The sequence below is a fragment of the Oncorhynchus clarkii genome, chromosome 2 (assembly GCF_045791955.1).
Source record: "Oncorhynchus clarkii lewisi isolate Uvic-CL-2024 chromosome 2, UVic_Ocla_1.0, whole genome shotgun sequence".
NCBI lineage: Eukaryota > Metazoa > Chordata > Actinopteri > Salmoniformes > Salmonidae > Oncorhynchus > Oncorhynchus clarkii.
In genome coordinates this window covers 85,696,143-85,723,787 of record NC_092148.1, presented here as the reverse complement: position 1 = coordinate 85,723,787, position 27,645 = coordinate 85,696,143, and the positions used below count along the sequence as shown (strand labels likewise).

General features: G+C 41.8%; 1 protein-coding gene across 1 annotated transcript in view; it reads right to left on the bottom strand.

Annotated features, from left to right (window-relative positions):
• Positions 1 to 27,259, bottom strand: part of LOC139375371 (SH3 and multiple ankyrin repeat domains protein 2-like) — a 159,041-nt gene extending 131,782 nt beyond the window's left edge. The window contains exons 1-7 of the mRNA XM_071117096.1: positions 27,041 to 27,259; positions 23,253 to 23,459; positions 20,540 to 20,611; positions 8,756 to 8,864; positions 7,596 to 7,747; positions 6,861 to 7,028; positions 3,555 to 3,671 (exon numbers count right to left, since the gene is read on the bottom strand). Coding sequence (XP_070973197.1) covers positions 3,555 to 3,671; positions 6,861 to 7,028; positions 7,596 to 7,747; positions 8,756 to 8,864; positions 20,540 to 20,611; positions 23,253 to 23,459; positions 27,041 to 27,259 — 1,044 coding nt within the window. The remainder of the gene's footprint in view (positions 1 to 3,554; positions 3,672 to 6,860; positions 7,029 to 7,595; positions 7,748 to 8,755; positions 8,865 to 20,539; positions 20,612 to 23,252; positions 23,460 to 27,040) is intronic.
• Between the last annotated feature and the right edge of the window lie 386 nt (positions 27,260 to 27,645).

Below are 27,645 nucleotides of genomic sequence, written 5' to 3'. Positions count from 1 at the left end.
CCCTCAGGATGTGTTCCCCCGGGATGTGTTCCCCTGGGATGTGTCCCCTCAGGATGTGTTTCTCACATGTTTCTGTCGATATTATGGAGCTAATTTGGAATATTTTTCGCCGTTTTCGTGACTGCAATTTCCGGGCGATTTCTCAGCCAAACGTGAAGAACAAACGGAGCTATGTCGGCTACAAAAATAATATTTTGGGAAAAAATTAACTTTGGCTATCTCGTGAGTGAAAACATCCGAAGTTCATCAAAGGTAAATGATTTAATTTGATTGCTTTTCTGAAGGTTGCCTGCTGCTAGCAAGGCATAATGCTATGCTAGTCTATGATAAACTTTCACAAATGCTTGTCTAGCTTTGGCTGTAAAGCATATTTTGAAAATCTGAGATGACAGGGTGATTAACAAAAGGCTAAGCTGTGTTCCAATATATTTCACTTGTGATTTTCATGAATAGGAAGATTTTCTAGGAAGATTTATGTCCGTTGCGTTATGCTAATTAGTGTCAGGCGATGATTACGCTTCCGGACCCGGGATGGGGAGTCACAAGAAGTTTTAAAGCCCCTCTGTACAGTAGGTGGTACAATATAAAGCCCCTCTGTACAGTAGGTGGTACAATATAAAGCCCTCTGTACAGTAGATGGTACAATATAAAGCCCCTCTGTACAGTAGATGGTGCAATATAAAGCCCCTCTGTACAGTATATGTTGCAATTTAAAGCCCCTCTGTACAGTAGATGGTACAATATAAAGCCCCTCTGTACAGTAGACGGTGCAATATAAAGCCCCTCTGTACAGTAGATGGTACAATATAAAGCCCCTCTGTACAGTAGATGGTACAATATAAAGCCCCTCTGTACAGTAGATGGTACAATATAAAGCCCCTCTGTACAGTAGATGGTACAATATAAAGCCCCCCTGTACAGTAGATGGTACAATATAAAGCCCCTCTGTACAGTAGATGGTACAATATAAAGCCCCTCTGTACAGTATATGGTACAATATAAAGCCCCTCTGTACAGTATATGGTACAATATAAAGCCCCTCTGTACAGTAGATGGTACAATTTAAAGCCCCTCTGTACAGTAGATGGTACAATATAAAGCCCCTCTGTACAGTAGATGGTACAATATAAAGCCCCCCTGTACAGTAGATGGTACAATATAAAGCCCCTCTGTACAGTAGGTGGTACAATATAAAGCCCCTCTGTACAGTATATGGTACAATATAAAGCCCCTCTGTACAGTAGATGGTACAATATAAAGCCCCTCTGTACAGTAGATGGTACAATATAAAGCCCCTCTGTACAGTAGATGGTACAATATAAAGCCCCTCTGTACAGTAGATGGTACAATATAAAGCCCCTCTGTACAGTAGATGGTACAATATAAAGCCCCTCTGTACAGTAGATGGTACAATATAAAGCCCCTCTGTACAGTAGATGGTACAATATAAAGCCCCCCTGTACAGTAGATGGTACAATATAAAGCCCCTCTGTACAGTAGATGGTACAATATAAAGCCCCTCTGTACAGTAGATGGTACAATATAAAGCCCCTCTGTACAGTAGATGGTACAATATAAAGCCCCCCTGTACAGTAGATGGTACAATATAAAGCCCCTCTGTACAGTAGGTGGTACAATATAAAGCCCCTCTGTACAGTATATGGTACAATATAAAGCCCCTCTGTACAGTAGATGGTACAATATAAAGCCCCTCTGTACAGTAGATGGTACAATATAAAGCCCCTCTGTACAGTAGATGGTACAATATAAAGCCCCTCTGTACAGTAGATGGTACAATATAAAGCCCCTCTGTACAGTAGATGGTACAATATAAAGCCCCTCTGTACAGTAGATGGTACAATATAAAGCCCCTCTGTACAGTAGATGGTACAATATAAAGCCCCTCTGTACAGTAGATGGTACAATATAAAGCCCCTCTGTACAGTAGATGGTACAATATAAAGCCCCTCTGTACAGTAGATGGTACAATATAAAGCCCCTCTGTACAGTCGATGGTACAATATAAAGCCCCTCTGTACAGTAGATGGTACAATATAAAGCCCCTCTGTACAGTAGATGGTACAATATAAAGCCCCTCTGTACAGTAGATGGTACAATATAAAGCCCCTCTGTACAGTAGATGGTACAATATAAAGCCCCTCTGTACAGTAGATGGTACAATATAAAGCCCCTCTGTACAGTAGATGGTACAATATAAAGCCCCTCTGTACAGTCGATGGTACAATATAAAGCCCCTCTGTACAGTAGATGGTACAATATAAAGCCCCTCTGTACAGTAGGTGGTACAATATAAAGCCCCTCTGTACAGTAGATGGTACAATATAAAGCCCCTCTGTACAGTAGATGGTACAATATAAAGCCCCTCTGTACAGTAGATGGTACAATATAAAGCCCCTCTGTACAGTCGATGGTACAATATAAAGCCCCTCTGTACAGTAGATGGTACAATATAAAGCCCCTCTGTACAGTAGATGGTACAATATAAAGCCCCTCTGTACAGTAGATGGTACAATATAAAGCCCCTCTGTACAGTAGATGGTACAATATAAAGCCCCTCTGTACAGTAGATGGTACAATATAAAGCCCCTCTGTACAGTAGATGGTACAATATAAAGCCCCCCTGTACAGTAGATGGTACAATATAAAGCCCCCCTGTACAGTAGATGGTACAATATAAAGCCCCTCTGTACAGTAGGTGGTACAATATAAAGCCCCCCTGTACAGTAGATGGTACAATATAAAGCCCCTCTGTACAGTAGGTGGTACAATATAAAGCCCCTCTGTACAGTATATGGTACAATATAAAGCCCCTCTGTACAGTATATGGTACAATATAAAGCCCCTCTGTACAGTAGATGGTACAATATAAAGCCCCTCTGTACAGTAGATGGTACAATATAAAGCCCCTCTGTACAGTAGATGGTACAATATAAAGCCCCTCTGTACAGTATATGGTACAATATAAAGCCCCTCTGTACAGTAGATGGTACAATATAAAGCCCCTCTGTACAGTAGATGGTACAATATAAAGCCCTCTGTACAGTAGATGGTACAATATAAAGCCCCTCTGTACAGTAGATGGTACAATATAAAGCCCCTCTGTACAGTAGGTGGTACAATATAAAGCCCCTCTGTACAGTATATGGTACAATATAAAGCCCCTCTGTACAGTAGATGGTACAATATAAAGCCCCTCTGTACAGTAGATGGTACAATATAAAGCCCCTCTGTACAGTAGATGGTACAATATAAAGCCCCTCTGTACAGTAGATGGACTGATGATTATTTTACATACACCAGATATGTGCAGTGAAATTAGTTGTTTTACAGGGTCAGGCATAGCAGTATGGCGCCCCTGGAGCAAATTAGAGTTCAGTGCCTTGCACAAGGGCACATCGACAGATTTTTCACCTTGGGTAGTCGAACCAACAACCTTTCGGGTTACTGGCCCAAATGCTCTTAACCACTAGGCTACGTGCCACCCTAGTGGTTTGTGCTCTGGTGCTCTGATGATTTCAACTCTGGTCTCTTACCTCTTTGTATAGAGCACAGATGTGTAGAGCCGTGTTTCCAGAGGCGTTCATGACACCCATATCTGCTCCATAGAACAACAGCTGCTCCAGGTGGTGGACATGTCCATATCTACACGCCTGACACACAAACACAGAGACCATGTCAAATAATGTCCATATCTACACGCCTGACACACAAACACAGAAGACATCACAAAGACCAGGTCAAAACAAAAGAAAATGAAACAATCCATACAGTAACTTACATAAGGCAAACCCTGGACTATCATAGAAAATATGACCAACCAAACATTTAGAAAGTCATTGATTGGCAAGAGAAGTCTATTCTGGTTTGTGTTCACGTGGATGATGTATAGACCAGGTATTCTCAAACTGGGGTACGCATTCCCCCAGGGGTAAGTACAATGCCGTCGGGGGTACGCCAAATCAAAATGGGATTACAATTCAAATTAAATTATAATAATAATAATTTCTTTACGTTTTCAAACAGTACATTTATATTTTCCAACGGGGCTATATATTTGGGTGAGGTTTTTTTCTCGCCTGAGTAGCCTCGTTTCCCTGCCAAAAATAAAATTAAACCATCTAGTGTTCAGCGAAATTAACAACACAATGTCAAATACAGGTAGCCTAGTCAAATAATTAACATCCAGTCATATTAACAGTTACACTCTCGCGGGAAACCTTTGCGCAGTATTGCGCAGCCATTTAGAAACGAAACATGACAATTTGAAAAATAAGCCACAGGAGTTTTTGAGCAAGAATAAAGACGACTTTCGAGTAGTAAGACATGTATAAAAGCAAAGGATACCATTAATAAGAAGGGGTTAGAAGCATCTTATATGGTGAGCTACCGATTGGCTAGGACAGGCAAGCCCCATACTATTGTGGAGGACTTTCTGCCGCAGATATGTCTGGGACTATTCTGGGGGAAAAGGCCAACAAAAACATTACAGACAATGTCTCCATCAAACAACACTGTTTCACGACACATCAGTTTTTATTTAACCTTTATTTATCTAGGCAAGTCAGCTAAGAACAAATTCTTATTTTCAATGACGGCCTAGGAACAGTGGGTTAACTGCCTTGTTCAGGGGCAGACCGACAGATGTTCACCTTGTCAGCTCAGAGATTCAATCTTGCAACCTTCCCGTTACTAGTCCAACGCTCTAACCACTAGGCTACCTGCCGCCCAGTGACACGGTAGGAGATGTTTTGAAACAATTACTGCTTCGCATACAAGCCAGTGAATTCTATGCATTACAGCTGGATGAGTCATGTCTGTTACGTTAATGGGGGGTCAATTAAGGAAGACATCCTCTTCTGCAAAACCACTGGAAACCAGGACAACATGAGAGGATACTTTTAAAGTACTGGACAGCTGTGTGACATCAAATGGACTTGGTGGTCAAGATGTGTTGGTATCTGAACTGATGGCGCAAAAGCCATGACAGGGAGACATAGTGGAGTGGTAACGCTCGCGCAAGCAGTTGCTCCTGACACCAATTGGGTACACTGCAGCATCCACCGAGAGGCTCTTGCTGCCAAGGGAATGCCTGACAGCCAGAAAGACGTTTTGGACACTACAGTGAAAATGGTTAATTTTGTTAAAGCAAGGCCTCTGAACTCTTATGTATTTTCTGCATTATGCAATGATATGGGCAGCGACCTTGTAATGATTTTACAATATACAGAAGTGCGCTGGTTATCAAGTGGCAAAGTATTGACATATTTAAAAAAAATTGAGGGACGAGCTTAAAGGTTTATTTACTGACCATAATTTTCACTAGTCTGACCGCTTGCATGATGACGAGTTTCTCACACTGGCCTATCTGGGTGATGTTTTTTCTCGCCTGAATGATCTGAATCTAGGATTACAGGGACTCTACGCAACTATATTCAAAGTGCAGGACAAAATTGAGGCTAGGATTAACAAGGATTCTGCATTAACAAGGAGAACACAGGTCTTTCCATCATTGCATGGTTTTTTGTGTGCCATTGAACTCAAGCTTACGGACAATGTCAAATGTGATATAGCGTAGCACCTGAGTGAGCTGAGTGTGCAATTGAATTTAATCAGAAGTCACTACCAGATTTCTGGATAGGGCTTCGCTCAGAGTTTCTTGCCTTGGCAAATTGTGCTGTTAAGACACTGATGCCCTTTGCAACCACGTACCTATGTGAGAGTGGATTCTCGGCTCTCATTAACATGAAAACTAAATACAGGCACAGACTGTGTGTGGAAAATGATTTAAGACTGAGACTCTTTCCAATACAACCCAACACCACAGAGGTATCTGCATCCTTTCAAGCACACCCTTCTCATTAACCTGTGGTGAGTTATTCACATTTTTTATGAACAAATTAGGTTTTATATGTAAAATGATTGAGTATTATTATTATTTGTGCCCTGGTCCTGTGACAAAAACTCCCACTCATTCCTATGTTTAAAAAATGTATGTGTGTGGCAGGCTTACAATGATGGCAAAAAAACAACATTTGAGAGTGCGCTGACCCTGGTGCTAGAGGGGGTACGCAGCTGGAGGTTGAATGTTTGAAGGGGTACAGGAATATACAAAGGTTGGAAACTACTGAATAGACTACACACTCAGGAGCCATACACATATTCCATGCAGTGTCTTGATCTGCACACTAGATGTCAGTCAGAGTACCATCTGAGCTGAGCATTAAAATATACTGCATCTTACTGTTGTTATGTCCCCGATGACCTAGGAAAGCTTGTTTCTCCAAGGTCTATCAAAAGGCTAACATCTATAATCAACTAGAAGATATCTTATTCAAGAGAGTCCATATAGCGATGGCTTGAGTTAAATGTTTTTTTTTTTTTAAGTGTGATGGCTACTTCAACGTGGGTCTCCTCTAAATCACTGAGAAGACCACATTGGTGGCAGATGAACTGATGCTCTTCGCTTTAATTAAGCAATAAGGCACGGGGAAGTGTGGTATATGGCCAATATACCACGGCTAAGGACTGTTCTTATGCACGAAGCATCGCGGAGTGCCTGGATACTGCCCTTAACCGTGGTATATTGGTCAAATACCACAAACCCTCGAGGTGCCTTATTGCTATTATAAACTGGTTACCAACATAATTAGAGGAGTAAAAATAAATGTTTTGTCATACCCGTGGTACACGGTCTGATATACCACGGCTGTCAGCCAATCAGCATTCAGGGCTCGAACCACCCAGTTTATAATACCATTTAAAACACTGAGCCTTTGGAAAAGCCCTATATACATCCAATCAGTCAATAGTATTATAATTATTAGACACAACAGCGAAACCTGGTGTATCTCGTGCCAGCCATTCTCGTCGTGGCAGGAGACTGTGGCGCGGGCCCTCAGCAGGAGCTCACAGCAACCTGAGTCTCCTCCCACCAGGACTGTGTGGTACAGTGGCGTCAGACTTTGACTGTCCTTGTAGTCTGGGGAGGCGCCTAGTTCCAGTAGAGCCTGAGGAGAGACAGCGAGGGTAAGGGTGAGCCCTTTAGGTGTGAAATTAAGTTGCCGCTAGAAGCTGACCTTAGGTAAGTTTAGCATTTCCCCCACTGATGGATAAGGTTAGGATTGAGGAAGAGGAAGCTGATCCTTCATATTTACGTAGTGGGAAACTTCACCCGGAGAAACACTTTACTTAAAGCCTGCAGGTTTAATGGTTTATAACTTATTATAAACATGTATGAACCTATATATTGCTTTACAATATGTTATGTCTGTCTATGTAGGGCGTTTTCAACTATCACACCTGAATGTGGGGTGTTATGGGATAGATTGTTCATAACATCTAAGAGTATCAGTTGATCCCAATACTTTCTCTATCTCATCCCTTGGCCCTAACACTTCCATGTGTGCAGACCTGAAGGGTGCAGATGAAGCGGTATTGGTGGAGCTTCCACTATATTGCTTCCACCTTACAGATCTGCACACATCAAAGGGTAAGCCCGAAGGGAAGGAGTGGAGAGTGAATTGGGGCCAACTTATTATATAAGCTGTAAAAAAATAATAGAGGTGCTGGATAACCTTCAGTGTGACCTGATTCTTTGCCCTGACTGCTTTGTGGAGAGCGGTCATCCCATCTTGTGATCTGAAGTCAAGATGTGCTCCACCGTGTTTCAGTACAACGACGACCTGAGCCACATTGTCCAGGTGGGCAGCGAAGGTCAGTGGAGTTTCTACAATACAAACACACAACATGCTGTTTATTGTTATAGAGCTTTTTTTCAACAGAAACGTGTGTTTATTGTATTAACATCATCAACTATGGGTACGTTTCCTGGACATAGTTTAATCCTTGTCCTGGACTACACTGTTAAGGCTTTCTTCCGGTGAAGGAGAGGCGGACCAAAATGCAGCGTGGTTATTTCGCTACATGTTTAATAAAAGATAAACACAAACAATACAAAACAATAAACGTAAAAAACCTAAACAGCCTATCTGGTGCAAACTAACAGAGAGACAGAAACAATCACCCACGAAACACTCAAAGAATATGGCTGCCTAAATATGGTTCCCAATCAGAGACAACGATAAACACCTGCCTCTGATTGAGAACCACTCCAGGCAACCATAGACTTTACTAGACTACTATACTATACCACAATCCCATAACCTACAAAAACCCCAAGACAAAACACATCACATAAATAACCCATGTCACACCCTGGCCTGACCAAATTAAAAAAGAAAACACAAAATACTAAGACCAGGGCGTGACATACACAGCATGTTCAATGAAGAATGGCAATCTAAATATCTTTTTAGTCCCAGACTAGGCTTTGTCCGTGAAACTCGCCCTATATATGCCCAACAGAATGAGGTGCACAAAAACATAAGAAATTGTACTGTAGCCGTAAACTTTCATCTGAGGAGAGCTGATACTCTGATTTCTCTCCTCAGTAAACTAAGACATCCATATTGATCTGACATTGTTTACTCCTTAGCAGCAGATGCTGTATAAAACAAAACACATCACATTGAATCATAGTGTGTGTGTGTGTGTGTGTGTGTGTGTGTGTGTGTGTGTGTGTGTGTGTGTGTGTGTGTGTGTGCGTGTGCGCGTGCGTGTGCGTGTGTGTGTGTGTGTGTGTGTGTGTGTGTGTGTGTGTATGTGTGTGTGCGTGTGCGTGTGTGTGTGTGTGTGTGTGTGTGTGTGTGTGTGTGTGTGTGTGTGTGTAGCGTACCACCAGTGTCTGGGTCGTGGTAGTTGGGATCGAGGCCTTTCTCCAGCATTTTTGCTAGTTTATCCAGCTGGTGATGCTGAATGTGATCCATTAATTTCCTGTAGTTGGCCTAGGGGAAAAACATATATGTGATCAATTACAAATCTTAGAGTCAGCTATAAAAGACTACCAGAACCCACTGGATTCTCCAATTACAATGAATGAACTACAGGACAAAATACAAACTCGCCAACACAAAAAGGTCTGTGGTGTTGATGTATCCTAAATGAAATGCTAAAATATACAGAACACAAATTCCAATTGGCAATACTTACACTCTTTAACATCATCCTCAGCTCTGGCATCTTCCCAAATATTTGGAACCAAGGACTGATCACCCCAGTCCACAAAAGTGGATAAAAATTCGACCCAAATAACTATTGTGGGATATGCATCAACAGCAACCTTGGGAAAATCAGCAGACTCGTACATTTTCTCAGTGAAAACAATGTACTGAGCAAATGTCAAGTTGTCTTTTTGACAAATTACCGTACAACAGACCACATATTCACCCTGCACATCCTAATTGACAAACAAACAAACCAAAATGAGGGCAAAGACTTCTCATTATTTGCTGATTTCAAAAAAGCTTTTGACTCAATTTGGCATGAGGGTCAGCAATACAAATTGATGGAAAGCAGCGTTGGGGGAAAAACTTAAGACAATATCAAATCCATGTACACAAACAACAAGTGAGTGGTTAAAATTGGCAAAAAACACACATTTCTTTCCACAGGTCCGTGGGGTGAGACAGGGATTCAGCTTAAGCTCCACCCTCTTCAATATATATATCAACGAATTGGCGAGGGCACTAGAACAGTCTGCAGCACCCGGCCTAACCGTACTAGAATCTGAAGTCAAATGTCTACTGTTTGCTGATGACCTTATGCTTCTGTCCCCCCAACCAAAGACTGCCTACAGCAGCACCTAGATCTTCTGCACAGATTCTGTCAGACCTGGTCCCTGACAGTAAATCAGTAAGACCAAAATAATGATGTTCCAAAAAATGGGACCATTAATACAAATTCCACCTAGACACTGTTGCCCTAGAGCACACAAAAAACTATACCTACCTTGGCCTAAACATCATCTACAAGACCCTGCTAGGTAAAGTCCCCCCTTATCTCAGCTCACTGGTCACCATAGCAGCTCCCACCTGTAGCACGCGCTCCAGCAGGTATATCTCTCTGGTCACCCCCAAAACCAATTCTTCCTTTGGCCGCCTCTCCTTCCAATTTTCTGCTGCCAATGACTGGAACGAACTACAAAAATCTCTGAAACTGGAAACACTTATCTCCCTCACTAGCTTTAAGCACCAGCTGTCAGAGCAGCTCACATATTACTGCACCTGTAGATAGCCCATCTATAATTTAGCCCAAACAACTACCTCTCCCCCTACTGTATTTATTTATTTTGCTCCTTTGCACCCCATTATTTATATCTCTACCTTGCACATTCTTCTACTGCAAATCTACCATTCCAGTGTTTTACTTGCTATATTGTATTTACTTTGCCACCATGGCCTTTTTTTTGCCTTTACCTCCCTTATTTCACCTCATTTGCTCACATTGTATATAGACTTATTTTTCTACTGTTTTATTGACTGTATGTTTGTTTTACTCCATGTGTAACTCTGTGTTGTTGTATGTGTCAAACTGCTTTGCTTTATCTTGGCCAGGTCGCAATTGTAAATGAGAACTTGTTCTCAACTTGCCTACCTGGTTAAATAAAGGTGAAATAAAAAATTTAAAACATAAAAAAACATCAGCACCATAGGTAACTTCCACAAAGCTGTGATGATCTTAGAGACAAGGCAAGAAGGGCATTCTATGCCATAAAAAGAACATAACTTTTGACATCCCAATTAGCATCTGGCAAAGAAATTATTCAATCAGTTATAGAACCCATTGCCCTCTATGGTTGTGAGGTCTAGTGTCCACTCACCAACCAAGAATTCACAAAATGGGACAAACATCAAATTGAGAGTGCATGCAGAATTCTATAAAAACAGCCTCTGTGTACAAGGTAAAACACCAAAAAAACACATGCAGATCAGAATAAGGATGATTCCCAATAATTATAAAAATCCAGAAAATAGCAATTCAATTCTACAACCACCTAAAAAGAAGTGATTCTCAAACATTCTAAACTTCTCTCCTTAGCTCAGGCCTCGCCTCACCCATCTTGAAGCATACCCACCTGCTTCAAGATGTCCAACATCATCCTTGTACCCAGGAAAGGCAAAGTAACTGAACTCACTTCCGTCATAATGAAGTGCTTCCAGAGGCTAGTCAAAGATCATGTCCACTCCTCCCTCCCTCCAGACACCCTTGACCCTCTACAATTCGCCTACCGCCCTGACAGATCCACGGACGACGCAATCGCCATTGCACTGCACACTGCTCTTACCCACCTGGACAAAAGGAATGCGTATGTGAGGATTCTGTTCATCGACAACAACTCAGCCTTCAATACCATAGTTTCCTATCAGCTCACTACAAATCTCACTGCCCTGGGTCTGAACACCTCCCTATGCAACTTGGTCCTGGACTTCCTGACGGGCCGCCCCTTAGGTGGTGAAGTTAGGCAACATTACCTCCTCAACATTGATCCTCAACACGGGGACCCCACAAGGATGCATCCTCAGTCCCCTCCTGTATTCCCTGAGTTGAGGATCAGTTCCAACTCCATCATCAGTTCGCTGATGACACAACAGTAGAAGGCCTGATCGCCAACAATGACGAGACAGCCTACAGGGAGGAGGTAGGCACTCTGAAGGCGTGGTACCAGGTAAACAACCTCTCTCACAATGTTAGCAAATCAAAGGAGCTGATTGTGGACTTCAGAAGGAACCAGGCTGGACACATCCCCATCCTCGTCAATGGGGCTGCAGTTGAGACGGCCAATAATTTCAAATTCCTCGGCGTACATGTCTCAGAGAAGCTGAAATGGTCTAGCCACAAGGACACCGTAGTGAAGAAGGCACGACAGCGACTCTTCAACCTCAGGATGCTGAAGAAATATGGCCTGTCCTAGAGGGCCCCTCACAGTGTTCTAAAGGAGCACCATCGAGAGCATACTGTCAGGCTGTATCACGCCATGGACCGCAAGGCTCTTCAGAGGGGGACACGTGCAGCCAAACACACCATTGGGTGCACACTTCCTACAATACAGGACACCTACAACAACATGTATTTATTCATCACTGCTATAGTTAATATTATACAGTGCTATTTCTATTGTTGTTTTATATTACCATTTTCATTATTTTATTTCACTTGGTCCTGCATGTTGGAGCTCAGAGCCTAAGAGTTTCACTGTACCCTGCAATAACACCTGAAACCCTGTTCATATGACTATTAAATCTGAATCTGACTAAGCCCTCAACTACAGAGAGGTGAACCTGGAGAAAATTATCCTCAGCCAGCTGGTACAGTGACTCTGTTCACAAACACAAACAGACAACACAGAGACCCAAGACAGCAACACAATTAGACCCAACCAAATCATGAGAAAACAAAAACATAATTACTTGAACCATTGTAAAGAATTAACAATAAAAAACTGAGCAAACTGGAATGTTATTTGGCCCTAAGCAGAGAGTACACAGAGGCAGAATACCAGACCACTGTGACTGACCCAAAATTAAGGAAAGCTTTGACTATGTACAGACTCAGTGTGCATGGCCTTGATATTGATAGAGGACGCCATTGGAAGACCTGGCTCTCAAGAGAAGACAAGCTATGAGAGAGAGAGTGAGAGAGAGACCTCCTGCCAAATGTATGTGTTACATGTGATGACGCTGGAGAGACGAAGCAGGTACTGGGAGTCACACATTTAATAAGGAACGGACATGGAACGAGACAGGAACAGCGTCAGCATACAAGAAAACAAAGACAACAAACAATCAATGTATCAGCAGGGAACAGAGCAGGGAAACTGACAAATACAGGGAAGGTAATAAACAGATGATAAGTGAGTCCAATATTGCTGAAGCGCGTGACGAGGGAAGGCAGGTGTGCATAAATGATGGCAGGAATGCGTGATGCAGGGCAGCCTGGCGCCCTCAAGTGCCGGGGGGAGCGGGAGCAGACGCGACAGTACCCCCCCCCCCCCCCCCCAGGGGCGCCACCCGGCATCCTACCTGGGTGAACCGGCCAAGACATGGGCGCTATGCAAGCCGTTTGGGGCGTGGGTGTCCAATGAACCGGCAGGAGCGTGAGAGCCTGGCGAGCTGGCTGAGGCATGGGAGCCAGACAATCTGACTGAGGCAAGACGCCTGTTGATCCTGCTGCAGCGAGGGAGCCCGATGATCCAGTGGAGAGTGACGTGGGATGGAACGCCGCCGAGCCAACCGAGGCAAGAAAACCTCTCGAGCCAGCCAGGGCGTGAAAGCCCGACATTCTGGCTAGGCACCCCCAGTTCCATCGGTGGCAACCCAGAGCCGATGCCACCATACCAACCGGAACGCCAGTACTCCCCGATGCTTTGTGTGATGGCTTCTGCAATCTGTCACATGTGATGACGCTGGAGAGACGAAGCAGGTACGGGGAGTCAAACATTTAATAAGGAACGGACATGGAACGAGACAGGAATAGCGTCAGCATACAAGAAAACAAAGACAAAAAACAATCAATGCATCAGCAGGGAACAGAGCAGGGAAACTGACAAATACAGGGAAGGTAATAAACAGATGATAAGTCAGTCCAGGTGAGTCCAATATTTCTGAAGCGTGTGACAAGGGAAGGCAGGTGTGCGTAAATGATGGCAGGAATGCGTGATGCAGGGCAACCTGGCGCCCTCAAGCGCCAGGGGAGAGAAGAGCGGGAGCAGACGTGACAGCATGACCATATCAGAGACACATCTTTTCCTCAGATTACACAGATCCACAAAGAATTTGAAAACAACCCAGATTTTGATAAATTCCCATATCTACTGGGTGAAATACCAGTGTGCCATCACAACAGCAATATTTGTGACCTGTTGCCACAAGAAAAGGGCAACCAGTGAAGAAGGAAGACCATTGTAAATACAACCCATATTTATGTTTATTTATTTTCCCTTTTGTTCTTTAACCATTTGCACATCGTTTCAACACTTTATATATATAATATGACATTTGTAATGTCTTTATTCATATGGAACTTCTGTGAGTGTAATGTTTACTGTCCATGTATATTGTGTATTTCACTTTTGTATAATATCTACTTCACTTGCTTTGGCAATGTTAACACGTTTCCCCACTGTACACTTAGAAAGAATTAGATATATTCTGAACAATAAATTATCAACATTTGATCAAATCTGGCAGCCTTTCCTCTCCTACTTGGACGAGTCGGCGCTGTGAATTTGTACTTATTAACGCACTCTCAATTGTAATATTTTAATCTACCTTTGGGCAGCATGTGATGGCCCTGCCACCCGAGCAGTTGGGGGGGGGGGGGGTTGGGGAAATAAGGGGGGGGGGGGGGGGGATAGGGGGGATAGGGGGGACATCTTCCCTCTTTCTTTCTACGTGTCCTTGTTTTGTATGTCGTGTTTTGTACTATTTGTTCTGCACCCAGAACTCTGGGTCTTGTTGTTCCTGTATGCTCTTTTATGTTTAGATAAGAATTGTATTCCTGTCTTGTATACCTATACACCATTCTTGTGTGTGTTCAATAAAAAATATTTGAAACAGAATTTTTTTTTTTTTAAATAAAATAAAATAAACACATGTATCCCATGCCAATTGAATTGAATTGAATTGAGAATGAAAACAGAGAGAGGGAGGGAGGGATGTGTAAGTGACAGATGACTGCTGAGGCAAATGGTACTGAAGCATCTGCTCTCGGACCAACAGGCTCCGAGACAGCTTCTGCTCCCAAGCCATAAGTCTGCTAAATAGCCAAACAGTCAATTAATGGTACCCAAACTATTTGCACTGACTCTATCTTGCACTGACCTTATACACACTCACTAGACTAACTATCTAAACCATATACACACAAACCCCACACATATTCCCATACATGTATACTACATACGCACACAAACACACATAACACAAACATGCAGATCGACACAACACAACCACAAATACATACACATTTACACACGTACACATTTACACTCATCATATGCTGCTGCATCTTTATTTTACAACTATTGTTACCTACCCTGATGCCTAATCACTTTACCATGCCTTCATGTACATACAGCGCCTTGAAAAAGGGGATCTACAAACAGGTCAGGGACAAAGTTGTGGAGAAGTACAGATCAGGGTTGGGTTATAAAAAAATATAATCCCTATCATTAAACATCCCACGGAGTACCATTAAATCCTAAATTAAAAAATGGAAAGAATATGACACCACAACAAACCTGCCAAGAGAGGGTCACCCACCAAAACTCACAGACCAGTCAGGGAGGGCATTAATCAGAGAGGCAACAAAGAGACCAAAGATAACCCTGAAGGAACTGCAAAGCTCCACAGAGGAGATTGGAGTATGTGTCCATAAGATCAGTTTAAGTTGTACACTCCACAGAGCTAGGCTTTAATGAAGTGTGGCCAGAAAAAAAGTCATTGTTTAGAGAAAAGAATAAGCAAACATGTTTGGTATTCGCCAAAAGGCATTTGGGAGACTCCCCAAACATATGGAAGAAGGTACTCTGGTCAGATGAGACTAAAATTGAGCTTTTTGGCCATCAAGGAAAATGCTATGTCTGGCGCAAACCCAGCACCTCTCATCACCCTGAGAACCTCATCCCCACAGTGAAGCATGGTGGTGGTAGCGTTATGCTGTGGGGTTGTTTATCATCGGCAGGGATTGGGAAACTGGTCAGAATTGAAGGAATAATGGTGCTAAATACAGGGAAATTCTTGAGGGAAACTTGTTTGTCTTCCAGAGATTTGAGACTGGGACGGAGGTTCACCTTCCAGCAGGACAATGACCCTAAACATACTGCTAAAGCAACACTTGAGTGGTTTAAGGGGAAACATTTAAATGTCTTGGAGTGGCCTAGTCAAAGCCCAGACCTCAATCCAATTGAGAATTTGTGGTATGACTTAAAGATTGCTGTACACCAGCGGAACCCATCCGACTTGAAGGAGCTGGAGCAGTTTAGCCTTGAAGAATGGGCAAAAATCCCAGTGGCTAGATGTGCCAAGCTTATAGAGACATACCCTAAAAGACTTGCAGCTGTAATTGCTGCAAAAGGTGGCTCTACAAAGAGTTGAATTTGGGGGGGTAAATAGTTATGTACGCTCAAGTTTTCTGTTTTTTCTGTCCTATTTCTTGTTTGTTTCACAATATAACATATTTTGCATCATCAAAGTGGTAGGCATGTGGTGTAAATCAAATGATACAAACCCCCCAAAATTACATTTTAATTCCAGGATGTAAGGCAACAAAATAGGAAAAATTCCAAGGTGGGTTAAAACTTTCACAAGCCCCGGTCCCTCAACCCACGTCTCCTCTTCCATATTTAAACATGCTCCTGTAATCACTGTCTTTATTTTGTGGTATGAGGGGTTGGTTTTTGCAAGACTGCGTCCCAAATGATACCCTACTTCATATATAGTGCACTTACCAGTGCCCTAGTGGCGATTTGGAGAGTAGGGTGCCATGTCATCTTGGTGGTAAACAAGGATGTGCTCTTTGTAGTGTGCAGCTGGTAACGACTATTGCTGGGGTATTAACAGCATCCACATATGTTGTTATCTATTATTCTTTCCAGTTCGTAAGCATATCTTATGTGTTACACATAGTTGGCACTGTACGAAACACAACCAGTGACTGCAGGGACAATAACAGCTCATTTGTCATGACGTCATAACTAGGATTTTTAATTTAAAACAATCCATTTTAATTCCAGGTTGTAAGACAACAAAATAGGAAAAATGCCAAGGGGGTGAATACTTTCGCAAAGCCACTGTATCTACCTCAAATACCTTATTATTATCTATCCTGATGCTTAGTCACTTTACCCTGCCTTCATGTAAATATCTACCTCAAATACCTTATTATTATCTATCCTGATGCCTAGTCACTTTACCCTGCCTTCACGTACATATCTACCTCAAATACATTATTTTTATTTATTCTGATGCCTAGTCACTTTACCCTGCCTTCATGTACATATCTACCTCAAATGCCTTATTATTATCTATCCTGATGCCTAGTCACTTTACCCTGCCTTCATGTAAATATCTACCTCAAATGCCTTATTATTATCTATCCTGATGCCTAGTCACTTTGTACCTTGTACCTCTGCACATTGATCTGGTACTGGTACTCCCTGTATATAGCTCCACATTGATCTGGTACTGGTACTCCCTGTATATAGCTCCACATTGATCTGGTACTGGTACTCCCTGTATATAGCTCCACATTGATCTGGTACTGGTACTCCCTGTATATAGCTCCACATTGATCTGATACTGGTACTCCCTGTATATAGCTCCACATTGATCTGGTACTGGTACTCCCTGTATATAGCTCCACATTGATCTGGTACTGGTACTCCCTGTATATAGCTCCACATTGATCTGGTACTGGTACTCCCTGTATATAGCTCCACATTGATCTGGTACTGGTACTCCCTGTATATAGCTCCACATTGATCTGGTACTGGTACTCCCTGTATATAGCTCCACATTGATCTGGTACTGGTACTCCCTGTATATAGCTCAACATTGATCTGGTACTGCCTGTATATAGCTCCACATTGATCTGGTACTGGTACTCCCTGTATATAGCTCCACATTGATATGGTACTGTTACTGCCTGTATATAGCTCAACATTGATCTGGTACTCCCTGTATATAGCTCCACATTGATCTGGTACTCCCTGTATATAGCTCCACATTGATATGGTACTCCCTGTATATAGGTCCACATTGATCTGGTACTCCCTGTATATAGCTCCACATTGATCTGGTACTGTTACTGCCTGTATATAGCTCCACATTGATCTGGTACTCCCTGTATATAGCTCCACATTGATCTGGTACTGGTACTCCCTGTATATAGCTCCACATTGATCTGGTACTGGTACTCCCTGTATATAGCTCCACATTGATCTGGTACTGGTACTCCCTGTATATAGCCCCACATTGATCTGGTACTCCCTGTATATAGCTCCACATTGATCTGGTACTCCCTGTATATAGCTCCACATTGATCTGGTACTCCCTGTATATAGCTCCACATTGATCTGGTACTGGTACTCCCTGTATATAGCTCCACATTGATCTGGTACTCCCTGTATATAGCTCCACATTGATCTGGTACTGGTACTCCCTGTATATAGCTCCACATTGATCTGGTACTGGTACTCCCTGTATATAGCTCCACATTGATCTGGTACTCCCTGTATATAGCTCCACATTGATCTGGTACTCCCTGTATATAGCTCCACATTGATCTGGTACTCCCTGTATATAGCTCCACATTGATCTGATACTGGTACTCCCTGTATATAGCTCCACATTGATCTGGTACTGGTACTCCCTGTATATAGCTCCACATTGATCTGGTACTGGTACTCCCTGTATATAGCTCCACATTGATCTGGTACTGGTACTCCCTGTATATAGATCCACATTGATCTGGTACTGGTACTCCCTGTATATAGCTCCACATTGATCTGGTACTGGTACTCCCTGTATATAGCTCCACATTGATCTGGTACTGGTACTCCCTGTATATAGCTCAACATTGATCTGGTACTGCCTGTATATAGCTCCACATTGATCTGGTACTGGTACTCCCTGTATATAGCTCCACATTGATATGGTACTGTTACTGCCTGTATATAGCTCAACATTGATCTGGTACTCCCTGTATATAGCTCCACATTGATCTGGTACTCCCTGTATATAGCTCCACATTGATATGGTACTCCCTGTATATAGGTCCACATTGATCTGGTACTCCCTGTATATAGCTCCACATTGATCTGGTACTGGTACTCCCTGTATATAGCTCCACATTGATCTGGTACTCCCTGTATATAGCTCCACATTGATCTGGTACTGGTACTCCCTGTATATAGCTCCACATTGATCTGGTACTGGTACTCCCTGTATATAGCCCCACATTGATCTGGTACTCCCTGTATATAGCTCCACATTGATCTGGTACTCCCTGTATATAGCTCCACATTGATCTGGTACTCCCTGTATATAGCTCCACATTGATCTGGTACTGGTACTCCCTGTATATAGCTCCACATTGATCTGGTACTCCCTGTATATAGCTCCACATTGATCTGGTACTGGTACTCCCTGTATATAGCTCCACATTGATCTGGTACTGGTACTCCCTGTATATAGCTCCACATTGATCTGGTACTCCCTGTATATAGCTCCACATTGATCTGGTACTCCCTGTATATAGCTCCACATTGATCTGGTACTCCCTGTATATAGCTCCACATTGATCTGGTACTCCCTGTATATAGCTCCACATTGATCTGGTACTGGTACTCCCTGTATATAGCTCCATTCTTGTGTATTTGATTTTATTCCTCTTCTGTTACTATTTTATTTACATGTTTTAACTCTGCATTGTTGGTTAAGGGCTCGTATGCAAGTATTTCATGGTAAAGTCTACAGCAGTTGTATTCGGGCGGATGGACAAAAAACATTGATTTGATATGAGGTTAGTACAGTATGGGTGTCATGAGATGGTTCCTCAGGTCTCTCCACTGCTGTTCCTCTCATGGTGCTTTCCCAAGGACTGATCCAGGGACACATGCTGCTTTCGAGGCCACTTATAAATAGTTAAGAGAGCAGGTCCCAGAGCTGAGCTGAGCTGAACAGCAGCAGGCAGTGGGGGAGAGAGGCTTGTCTGCAGCCTTCAGGCAGGACAGACACACTGCAGGGGGACTTACGCCAGCCAGTGCACATACCTTATAAGCAGTTACACTTTGAACTCCAACACACACACACCACACACACAGGCTTGCGTGCATAATTTGTAATTTCATCATTTCATCATTGTTCCTCCAAAATAAGCTGGTTGAATAACAGAATAAGTGGTACTTCTCTCTCCCTCGCTCTCTCTCCTGCACACACACACACACACACACACACACACACACACACACACACACACACACACACACACACACACACACACACACACACACACACACACACACACACACACAGTGAACAGTGAACTTGAAAGACCAGGTAAAACAGAGTGAAGGGATTTCGATGGGTAAAAGATTTAGTATGGCATTCCTGTTTGATCCAGAAGGAGGACATTGATGGGAATTGTCCTGGACTCAGCTGTCTGTCTGGCTCAATCAAATACTGAATCATGTTAAATACATACCTGCTGAATAGTGAGCCCATGGAAATTCTACACTTCAATAATTCACACTTTATATTCAGCTTGTAGATTAATAGGGCATTAATTCTATCAGCATTACAGGGAGAAGACCTGAAATGTTCTTTCACTCATAATATAATGAATATATCAAAGACAAGTTCCCTTAATAATATATTTTTCCACACGACTGCAATAACTCTACTGGCCTTGACATTTCCTTTTCACATTGACCTTTTCAACATGGTTACAGAAATGGCGGATACAGGGTATAACTGTCCAAGGTATACTTTTCACCCGTTCCAATACAAGAACTTACACCAGCCGTTGATATTCACATTCATTTAAATGAATATAATGAATCTATTGTACAACCTGAAAGAAGCGAAAAATAAATATAAAGGCCTTCATTTATTTTTCTCACCTGCGTGTGGATTTTGGCGATCTGCTTCTCATTCACATTGGGCTGTTGATAGACCCGGCTCTTGTAACGGAACTGCAAATGGAAGAAGAAAAGTTACTTCAACACTTTACTTAAAGCCCACAAATTATAATACATTATGATGTAGTGTAAGACTTGTCATGACTTCTGTCACGACGTAGCCCTTTTGGGTGTATATCGTGGCTCCCCCCTCTCTCACTTTCTCTCCCACATCAGGTTTTACAACGGTCATAAATTCCTGGTAGAAACTCTCAGTATGGCGGGAGAGAGCCTATGGAGAACAAAGGCATTATCCTTGCCAAAACTCCTAATCCCCAAAATGGGAGAATTAAACAACATTTATATTTTTGAGAACGTGGGAATGGTCCGTGGACACTTAAGGGACAGTCATGTCGAGTGTGTTTCATTTGGTGATGTCATGAAGGACAGGAAACACACATTACTGTGTATTTGGTTGTGTACACTTCTCAGTTAGGAGGTTTAAATCTAAATAGTGTGGAATGTACGTACAACTCTACCAAAGGACAAGACCAGAGAGAACGTGGAGATCATTCCCACGTTGAAATGGCAAAGACATCTACAAACTAAAGAACAATTATTCAGACTGCAGCTGTTTAAATACTTTAGTCTTGTAAACGCATCCTATCTAAGAACATTTCCATCCAGCAGACAGACCGGCAATCGCTGAAAGGGACAACAAAGGCAGACACTCGTAAATATGTTAATTACTATTTCTTTTCGAATGAGCATGAGTTTGAACATGAGTTCATGTTCAAAGCATTAGCAATTTCTATGAGTGTAGTAATCCTCTGTGAGTTTCCCGCTCTTGGTCCCCACCCCTTTCCTTTGTCTACCAAGCCATCATATCGGTTTCGTCCGCTAGGGAATTTTTATTTGTATCATGTAGTAACCAATGTATGAACTATTTGTGTGTGTTTATGTAATTTTGTGATTGATTAAGTTAGTAAATAAATAAATAAGCCGATTTGCATATCGCTGATTCATGATTCTATGCTAGGGTTCGTGTAGATATCCAAGGGTTTGCGACGTTCAGTAATGAGACTGATGAGGTCAAATTCATTAATAAGCGACTGTTTTGAGTTATATTCGGGAAATTGAAACTCTATAAACAACATGTTCCCGTGGTGCCCCGACTTCCTAGTTAATTAAAGTTACATGATTAGTTTAATTGCGTAATTAAATTACACATAGAGAATTGATTTGATAATATACAGTCTTCACATTTAATGATAGTCAACGACACGGCACTTCTAGTCATCTCCCAATGATCCTGATTAAACAACCAGTCACTATCATACCCATCTGGCAGCACTGCTAATGATGATCTATTTTTTAATACTAAGTAAGGTGTACCACTACCAGAGAAGATCACCCAGGCAGCCAGTAATTAAAACTTCAGTCAAGTACTAGCGATACCAGGGGACCCCCCTGACTGAGGAGATATAGAACAAAGAACAGAGCCAGGGAGAGCCAAGAGGGAGTTTCCAGCTATGCTGCCTCATCACAATTCAGCTGAGCTGTTTGGAAAACAAAGACTTATTATAGTGATGCAGTCCCTTGATCATTCATTAAGTGGCTGAATTCTTCCAGATGAAATTCTTTGATAATGATCAAACAGGAGAAGTGCTTCTGTAGGATGGGGTGGGCTACAACAGCCCAGGGTGGTATACAACAGCCCAGGGTGGTATACAACAGCCCAGGGTGGTATACAACAGCCCAGGGTGGTATACAGCACCCCTGGGTGGGCTACAGCAACAATAAATGTAATTCAACCCCAGACAACACACCCACTGGTTGGCCAACAGGATTGACAAGGGAGTTTTTGTTCAATACATTTTCTGTTTATTTATCTATAGTAATCCCTTTAAATATGTATTTGGACAGTGAAGCTAAGAATTTTTATTTTAGGTCACATTACTATGAATACTAGGATTACTATTACTAGGATTACTATTGCAACAACACATCATCAGTAGGGTAAAAATAACCTTTCTCACAACGGTCTAAACCCAGCTCACGTTCCCTATTAGTCGGTGAACAATCCAAGGCTTGGTGAATTCTGCTTCACAATGATAGGAAGAGCCGACATCGAAGGATCAAAAAGCCCAGGGTGTTATACAGCAGCCCTGGGTGGTATACAGCACCCCTGGGTGGACTACAACAGCATGTCCAGTGCTGTGTTAGGACTGGACCCCAGGGATTGAACAGAGCTTAAGAAATGAAGTAGACAGGGGCTGCACACACAATCCACAGCAACGTCGTGCTGGCCTAATAAGGTATGTTCTGGAACAATCAGTAACGTATGTTTGACAATACAGGAGGACTGGACCTGCGTCATGGAGCAGTACTGAAGAAATGAAGTAGGGCATGCGATGCACAAACCATTGCTCCACCACATACTTTATAGGCTAGTATAACACTTTGAGCCAAGAATGCCTCTCTGTGACGTGACGAAGATCCACTCTTGGATCTGTGTTTTGTGGAGAAATCAGTGATTTGAGCATACAGACTTATGGAGCAGAACTGTTACTGCACCACCAAGGATCACTTTGCTGGTGGTGGGTGGGATAGTCTGAGGGTTAGGGTTAGGGTACGGTGGGTTAGGTCTAGGGTTAGGACTAAGGCTAGGGTTAGTGCTGGACCTGGTGGATGGAGAACTGAATGGTTCCTGTACCTCCAGAGTGGGGACCCCCTTCGTGTTGGTGGGAGTAGGGTAGTCTTTAAGGGCACACTCCTCATCCAGGAAGCCGGACTCTCGGCCCTCCACAGCGGGCTGGAAGAGGCCGTAGTTCAGCACGTCCCTCAAAGTCTGGGTCAGTGTACACAGGATCTGCTGCTTAGCAACCCACACTGTGGCCTCGGGCTTAAACCTCATACACTTCTGCTCCAAAACACACACACAGTCAGGGATAGCCAAAAATGACAAAATACACACAGAATCAGGGATAGCCAAAAATGACAAAACACACATACAAAATACCATGAAGATGAATGTATCAAAATAATAAAGTATTTAATTAAAATACATGCATTTTGTATTAAAATGTTAAATGACATTTGCAAGTAGACAGCCTGAATAGCAACAATGTTCCCAGTACCGGTTACAAAAATGACTGTAATATGTTGTTGTTTATCTACTTTAGTTGATATACTTTAGTCTGGATAAGAGTGTCTGCTAAATTATTCAAATGTAAATGTATATGTGAAAATTAACAAACCAAAATGAACTGCAAAGCACAATGGGTATTATTATTGGCCTTGTTTCAGGGCAGAGCTCATTAGAATAATACTCAGCATGCTTTGCAATTGTTAGTTTTTACACTTACATTTGACTAATTTAGCAGACATTCTTATCCAGAGCGACTTACAATTAGTGCATTCGTATCACAACCGTATCAAGTACATTATTTATCAACATTTTTACATATATATTTATATTTAGTTCATTTAGCAGACGCTCTATCATGCCATAGTGCTATCAGACTTCTGATACCAATGCAGGGTGAAAGGGGGGCACAACATCTGAACTGCTTTAAAACATTGAATGGAAAAGTATTTTGAAAACACAACTGACAGTATTTTGAAAATACAAAATACATTGGAGTATAGTTCAACCCAGTGTAATTCAAATGACAAAATACTCAGAAGTAATTCAAATATGTATTTCAAATACATGTAACATAAATACTGCCCATCTCTGCACACAGTGGTGTCAGTTTTAAACCTTGTACATTTCTGTTGCAACACAAATACATAACATTCAGAGATTACACAAACATATCAAACCTGGAGTTTAAACATACCCTTCTGCCCCAAAACATTAGACGACACATTTAGTGTTGGGTTTAAAACAAACATTTCTGCTCCAAAACATTAGACAACACATTTAGTGTTGGGTTTAAACATACACTTTTGCCCCAAAACATTAGACAACACATTTAGTGTTGGGTTTAAAACAAACATTTCTGCTCCAAAACATTAGACAACACATTTAGTGTTGGGTTTAAACATACACTTTTGCCCCAAAACATTAGACAACACATTTAGTGTTGGGTTTAAAACAAACATTTCTGCTCCAAAACATTAGACAACACATTTAGTGTTGGGTTTAAACATACACTTTTGCCCCAAAACATTAGACAACACATTTAGTGTTGGGTTTAAACATACACTTTTGCCCCAAAACATTAGACAACACATTTAGTGTTGGGTTTAAACATACACTTTTGCCCCAAAACATTAGACAACACATTTAGTTTTGGGTTTAAAACAAACATTTCTGCTCCAAAACATTAGACGACACATTTAGCTTTGGGTTTAAACATTCATTTCTGCTCCAAAACAAACAAACACAAAACACACATGCAGATTTAACATTCTGGCAGCAGGTGCTAACAGATGGAGAAACAATAGCTCACGTCTCCTTGCCAAGCTACCAGTGTCTGTGAATAAATAGGCTTTTATTTACAGTAGAAAAGATCAGGAATCACAGCATAAAACAGCATGGAAATGTCTCCTAGCAATATTCTGTTTCAGTAATTAGCTATGCCTTTCCTCTACAGAAGCAGGACATTTCATATTCATAAAGCTGTTTGGCAGAGGTGCCCGCTACACAGTATTGGTGGTGGAAAAAACAATAACTGGAATTAGTTCAATCAATTAGTAAGGATTATAGCAGAGCGTTACGCCTGTTATCCAGAAAATCATTTTTGTTATTGGTTTATTTGAGGGTGCATGTTCTTTTGTGATAAGGCATTTGAAAACAGCACCACTTCTCAACTAGAAAGTATGTATTTCTGTGGCAGAACAACCTCGCCACCGATTTCCAATAGCTGTTTTTTCTCCCTCATTCATGTCTATCAAACTGCTTGGCTGAGAACAGTGTGACATTTAGCTCATACAACATAGCTATTGTAGCTCACTCTTTCACATTGACTTTAATGCTGCTAGGCTGGGGCAAACATCCCACATATTCCACAATTGCTATGATCTATTTTTTTTTTTACAGCTTTTTGCTTTACAGTATTTCACATAAGCAACATGCAGTGACAAACTGCAGTAACAACTATGTCATAACTCCAACCAGCGCGCAGCACCCCAATTATTTTCAGTGCAGTAGAACTACTGGTTTTGGAGCCTAGAGCAAAGCAGTGGGTAAACTATGTTGTAGCTCAGACTATTGTACTTGTCTTTTCATCTACTCTCACTAGCACTGATTCTGCAGATAGCAGCTATTTTAGCTGAATGCACTGAGTATATGTCGTTCTAGATAAGAGCTTATGCATAATGACTAATATGTTTTAAAAAAGGTTCAGGGATGACCACACAGTTGAAAAGAGAAAGGTAGTTAGGTTTTGGCTTTAAAGTGGATTTAGATGCACTGTAAAAAAGGTTTTATAAACTTTGACTTGTTTCAACTAATTATTATTAAGTAACTGGTTCCACGGCCTCAACATAGGCAAAAATTCAGTCAAGTTAAAATGATGTTTTTGCTCAAATTGTCTCATAAATGAATCCACCTAAAAAAGGTTATTGAACTAGTTAAGAGTGCTTTTTACATACAATGTTTTCAGCATACATATTTGACACACATTGCACACGCTCATTTCTACAGTAATTCATATGTCCTCACCTGGGATTTTAACCGTTTCTTGGTTCACTGCATTCCAATCTTCCTGCTACACCACCATGTCTGTGTCAATGAATGATTTCACCTGTATTTCTACACGTTGGACTTCAAAGTAAATCTCAGCTCTGTTAAAAATACACTCAATAATAACTCTGTTGTAATGTTACTCCTTGATTACTACAATATAAAACATTGTTTTAAAAATACACTCAACAAAACAATGTTTTTTTTTTATCATAGTGATCAAGGAGTAACATTAAAACAGAGTTATATGCCCCACCAACAGACAACTATACAGAATTTGTTTTTTCTGAAACAAGTGAAACATATCAATTATGAGAGAATAGTAAGATGAACTGATAAGACAGACATAGTGGCATAGCAGGAACATCGGAATGCCATGAGACCAGGAGGTTGTGAGGACACGGTGAAAATGAATTACTGTGTAAATGCTCAACGTGTGTTAAAAACGTATTTTGGAAACATTGTATGTCATAAACTGTGTGTGTGCATAACTAGTTCCACAGCTTTTTTTTAGGTAAGATGACCAAATAATAATTATGGTTGAATAAACATATGAGTTAAGCAAACACATCATTTAAAATTGACTGAATTTTTGCCTAAGTTTTCCCAATTTTATCTAAGTTTGGGCCAACTATATTTTGTTGGTTCAGGTAACATTCGGATCGAAAAGTTGAGTAAACAAAACAAAAGGCTATGGAACCAATTATTTAATAATAATTAGTTGAAACAATAAAATTATATTTTACAGTGTAGCTTACTCCTGCAGTATGATAAGAATACAGTGTACAACGAGATAAGTGTGTACTCACAGACTGCTGCAGGTCAGGGATGACCACACAGAATTCCAGTGACTCCCTACGGGCAGCCCTGTCCCTCTCTGCCCTCCTGTCTGTCCTCCTGCTAGCCCTTTCCCCTCCAGGTCCTCCATGGCCAGGCTCCTCCTTTGAGCTGTCTGTCTCAAAACCTCCAGAGCCGTCAGAGAAACTCTGGGCCATCTCCTCTTCACTGGATGTAGGACTCCGAGGCATGATACTCTACTGGAGAGAGAGAGGAGACAGCGTTATATACGGGTACTACTAAGACACACACAAGCTCTGAAAGTCAGGCCCTGGGGCATGCTGGACTCTACTGTGGCCTGACCAGGGGGAGAGGACACAGTGTTATCGGGCTTCATCATACAGTTAAGGTGTCCTCAGAACTCTGCTAGGCAAAGCGACCGTCTGTGCTCTCGTACACCCTAAAGACGTTCGTTGAAAAACGTGAAAAAAAGTGTTAATTTTACTGCTGTTTGTCCCGCTTGGCCAACCTAGCAACAACACAGACAGAAACACAAAATAGTCAAATAAATTAAGAAATCGGTCATACATTTTGACCTTTTTGCAGAGGAAGTCTTAGTTGTGCACTTTTTCATCTA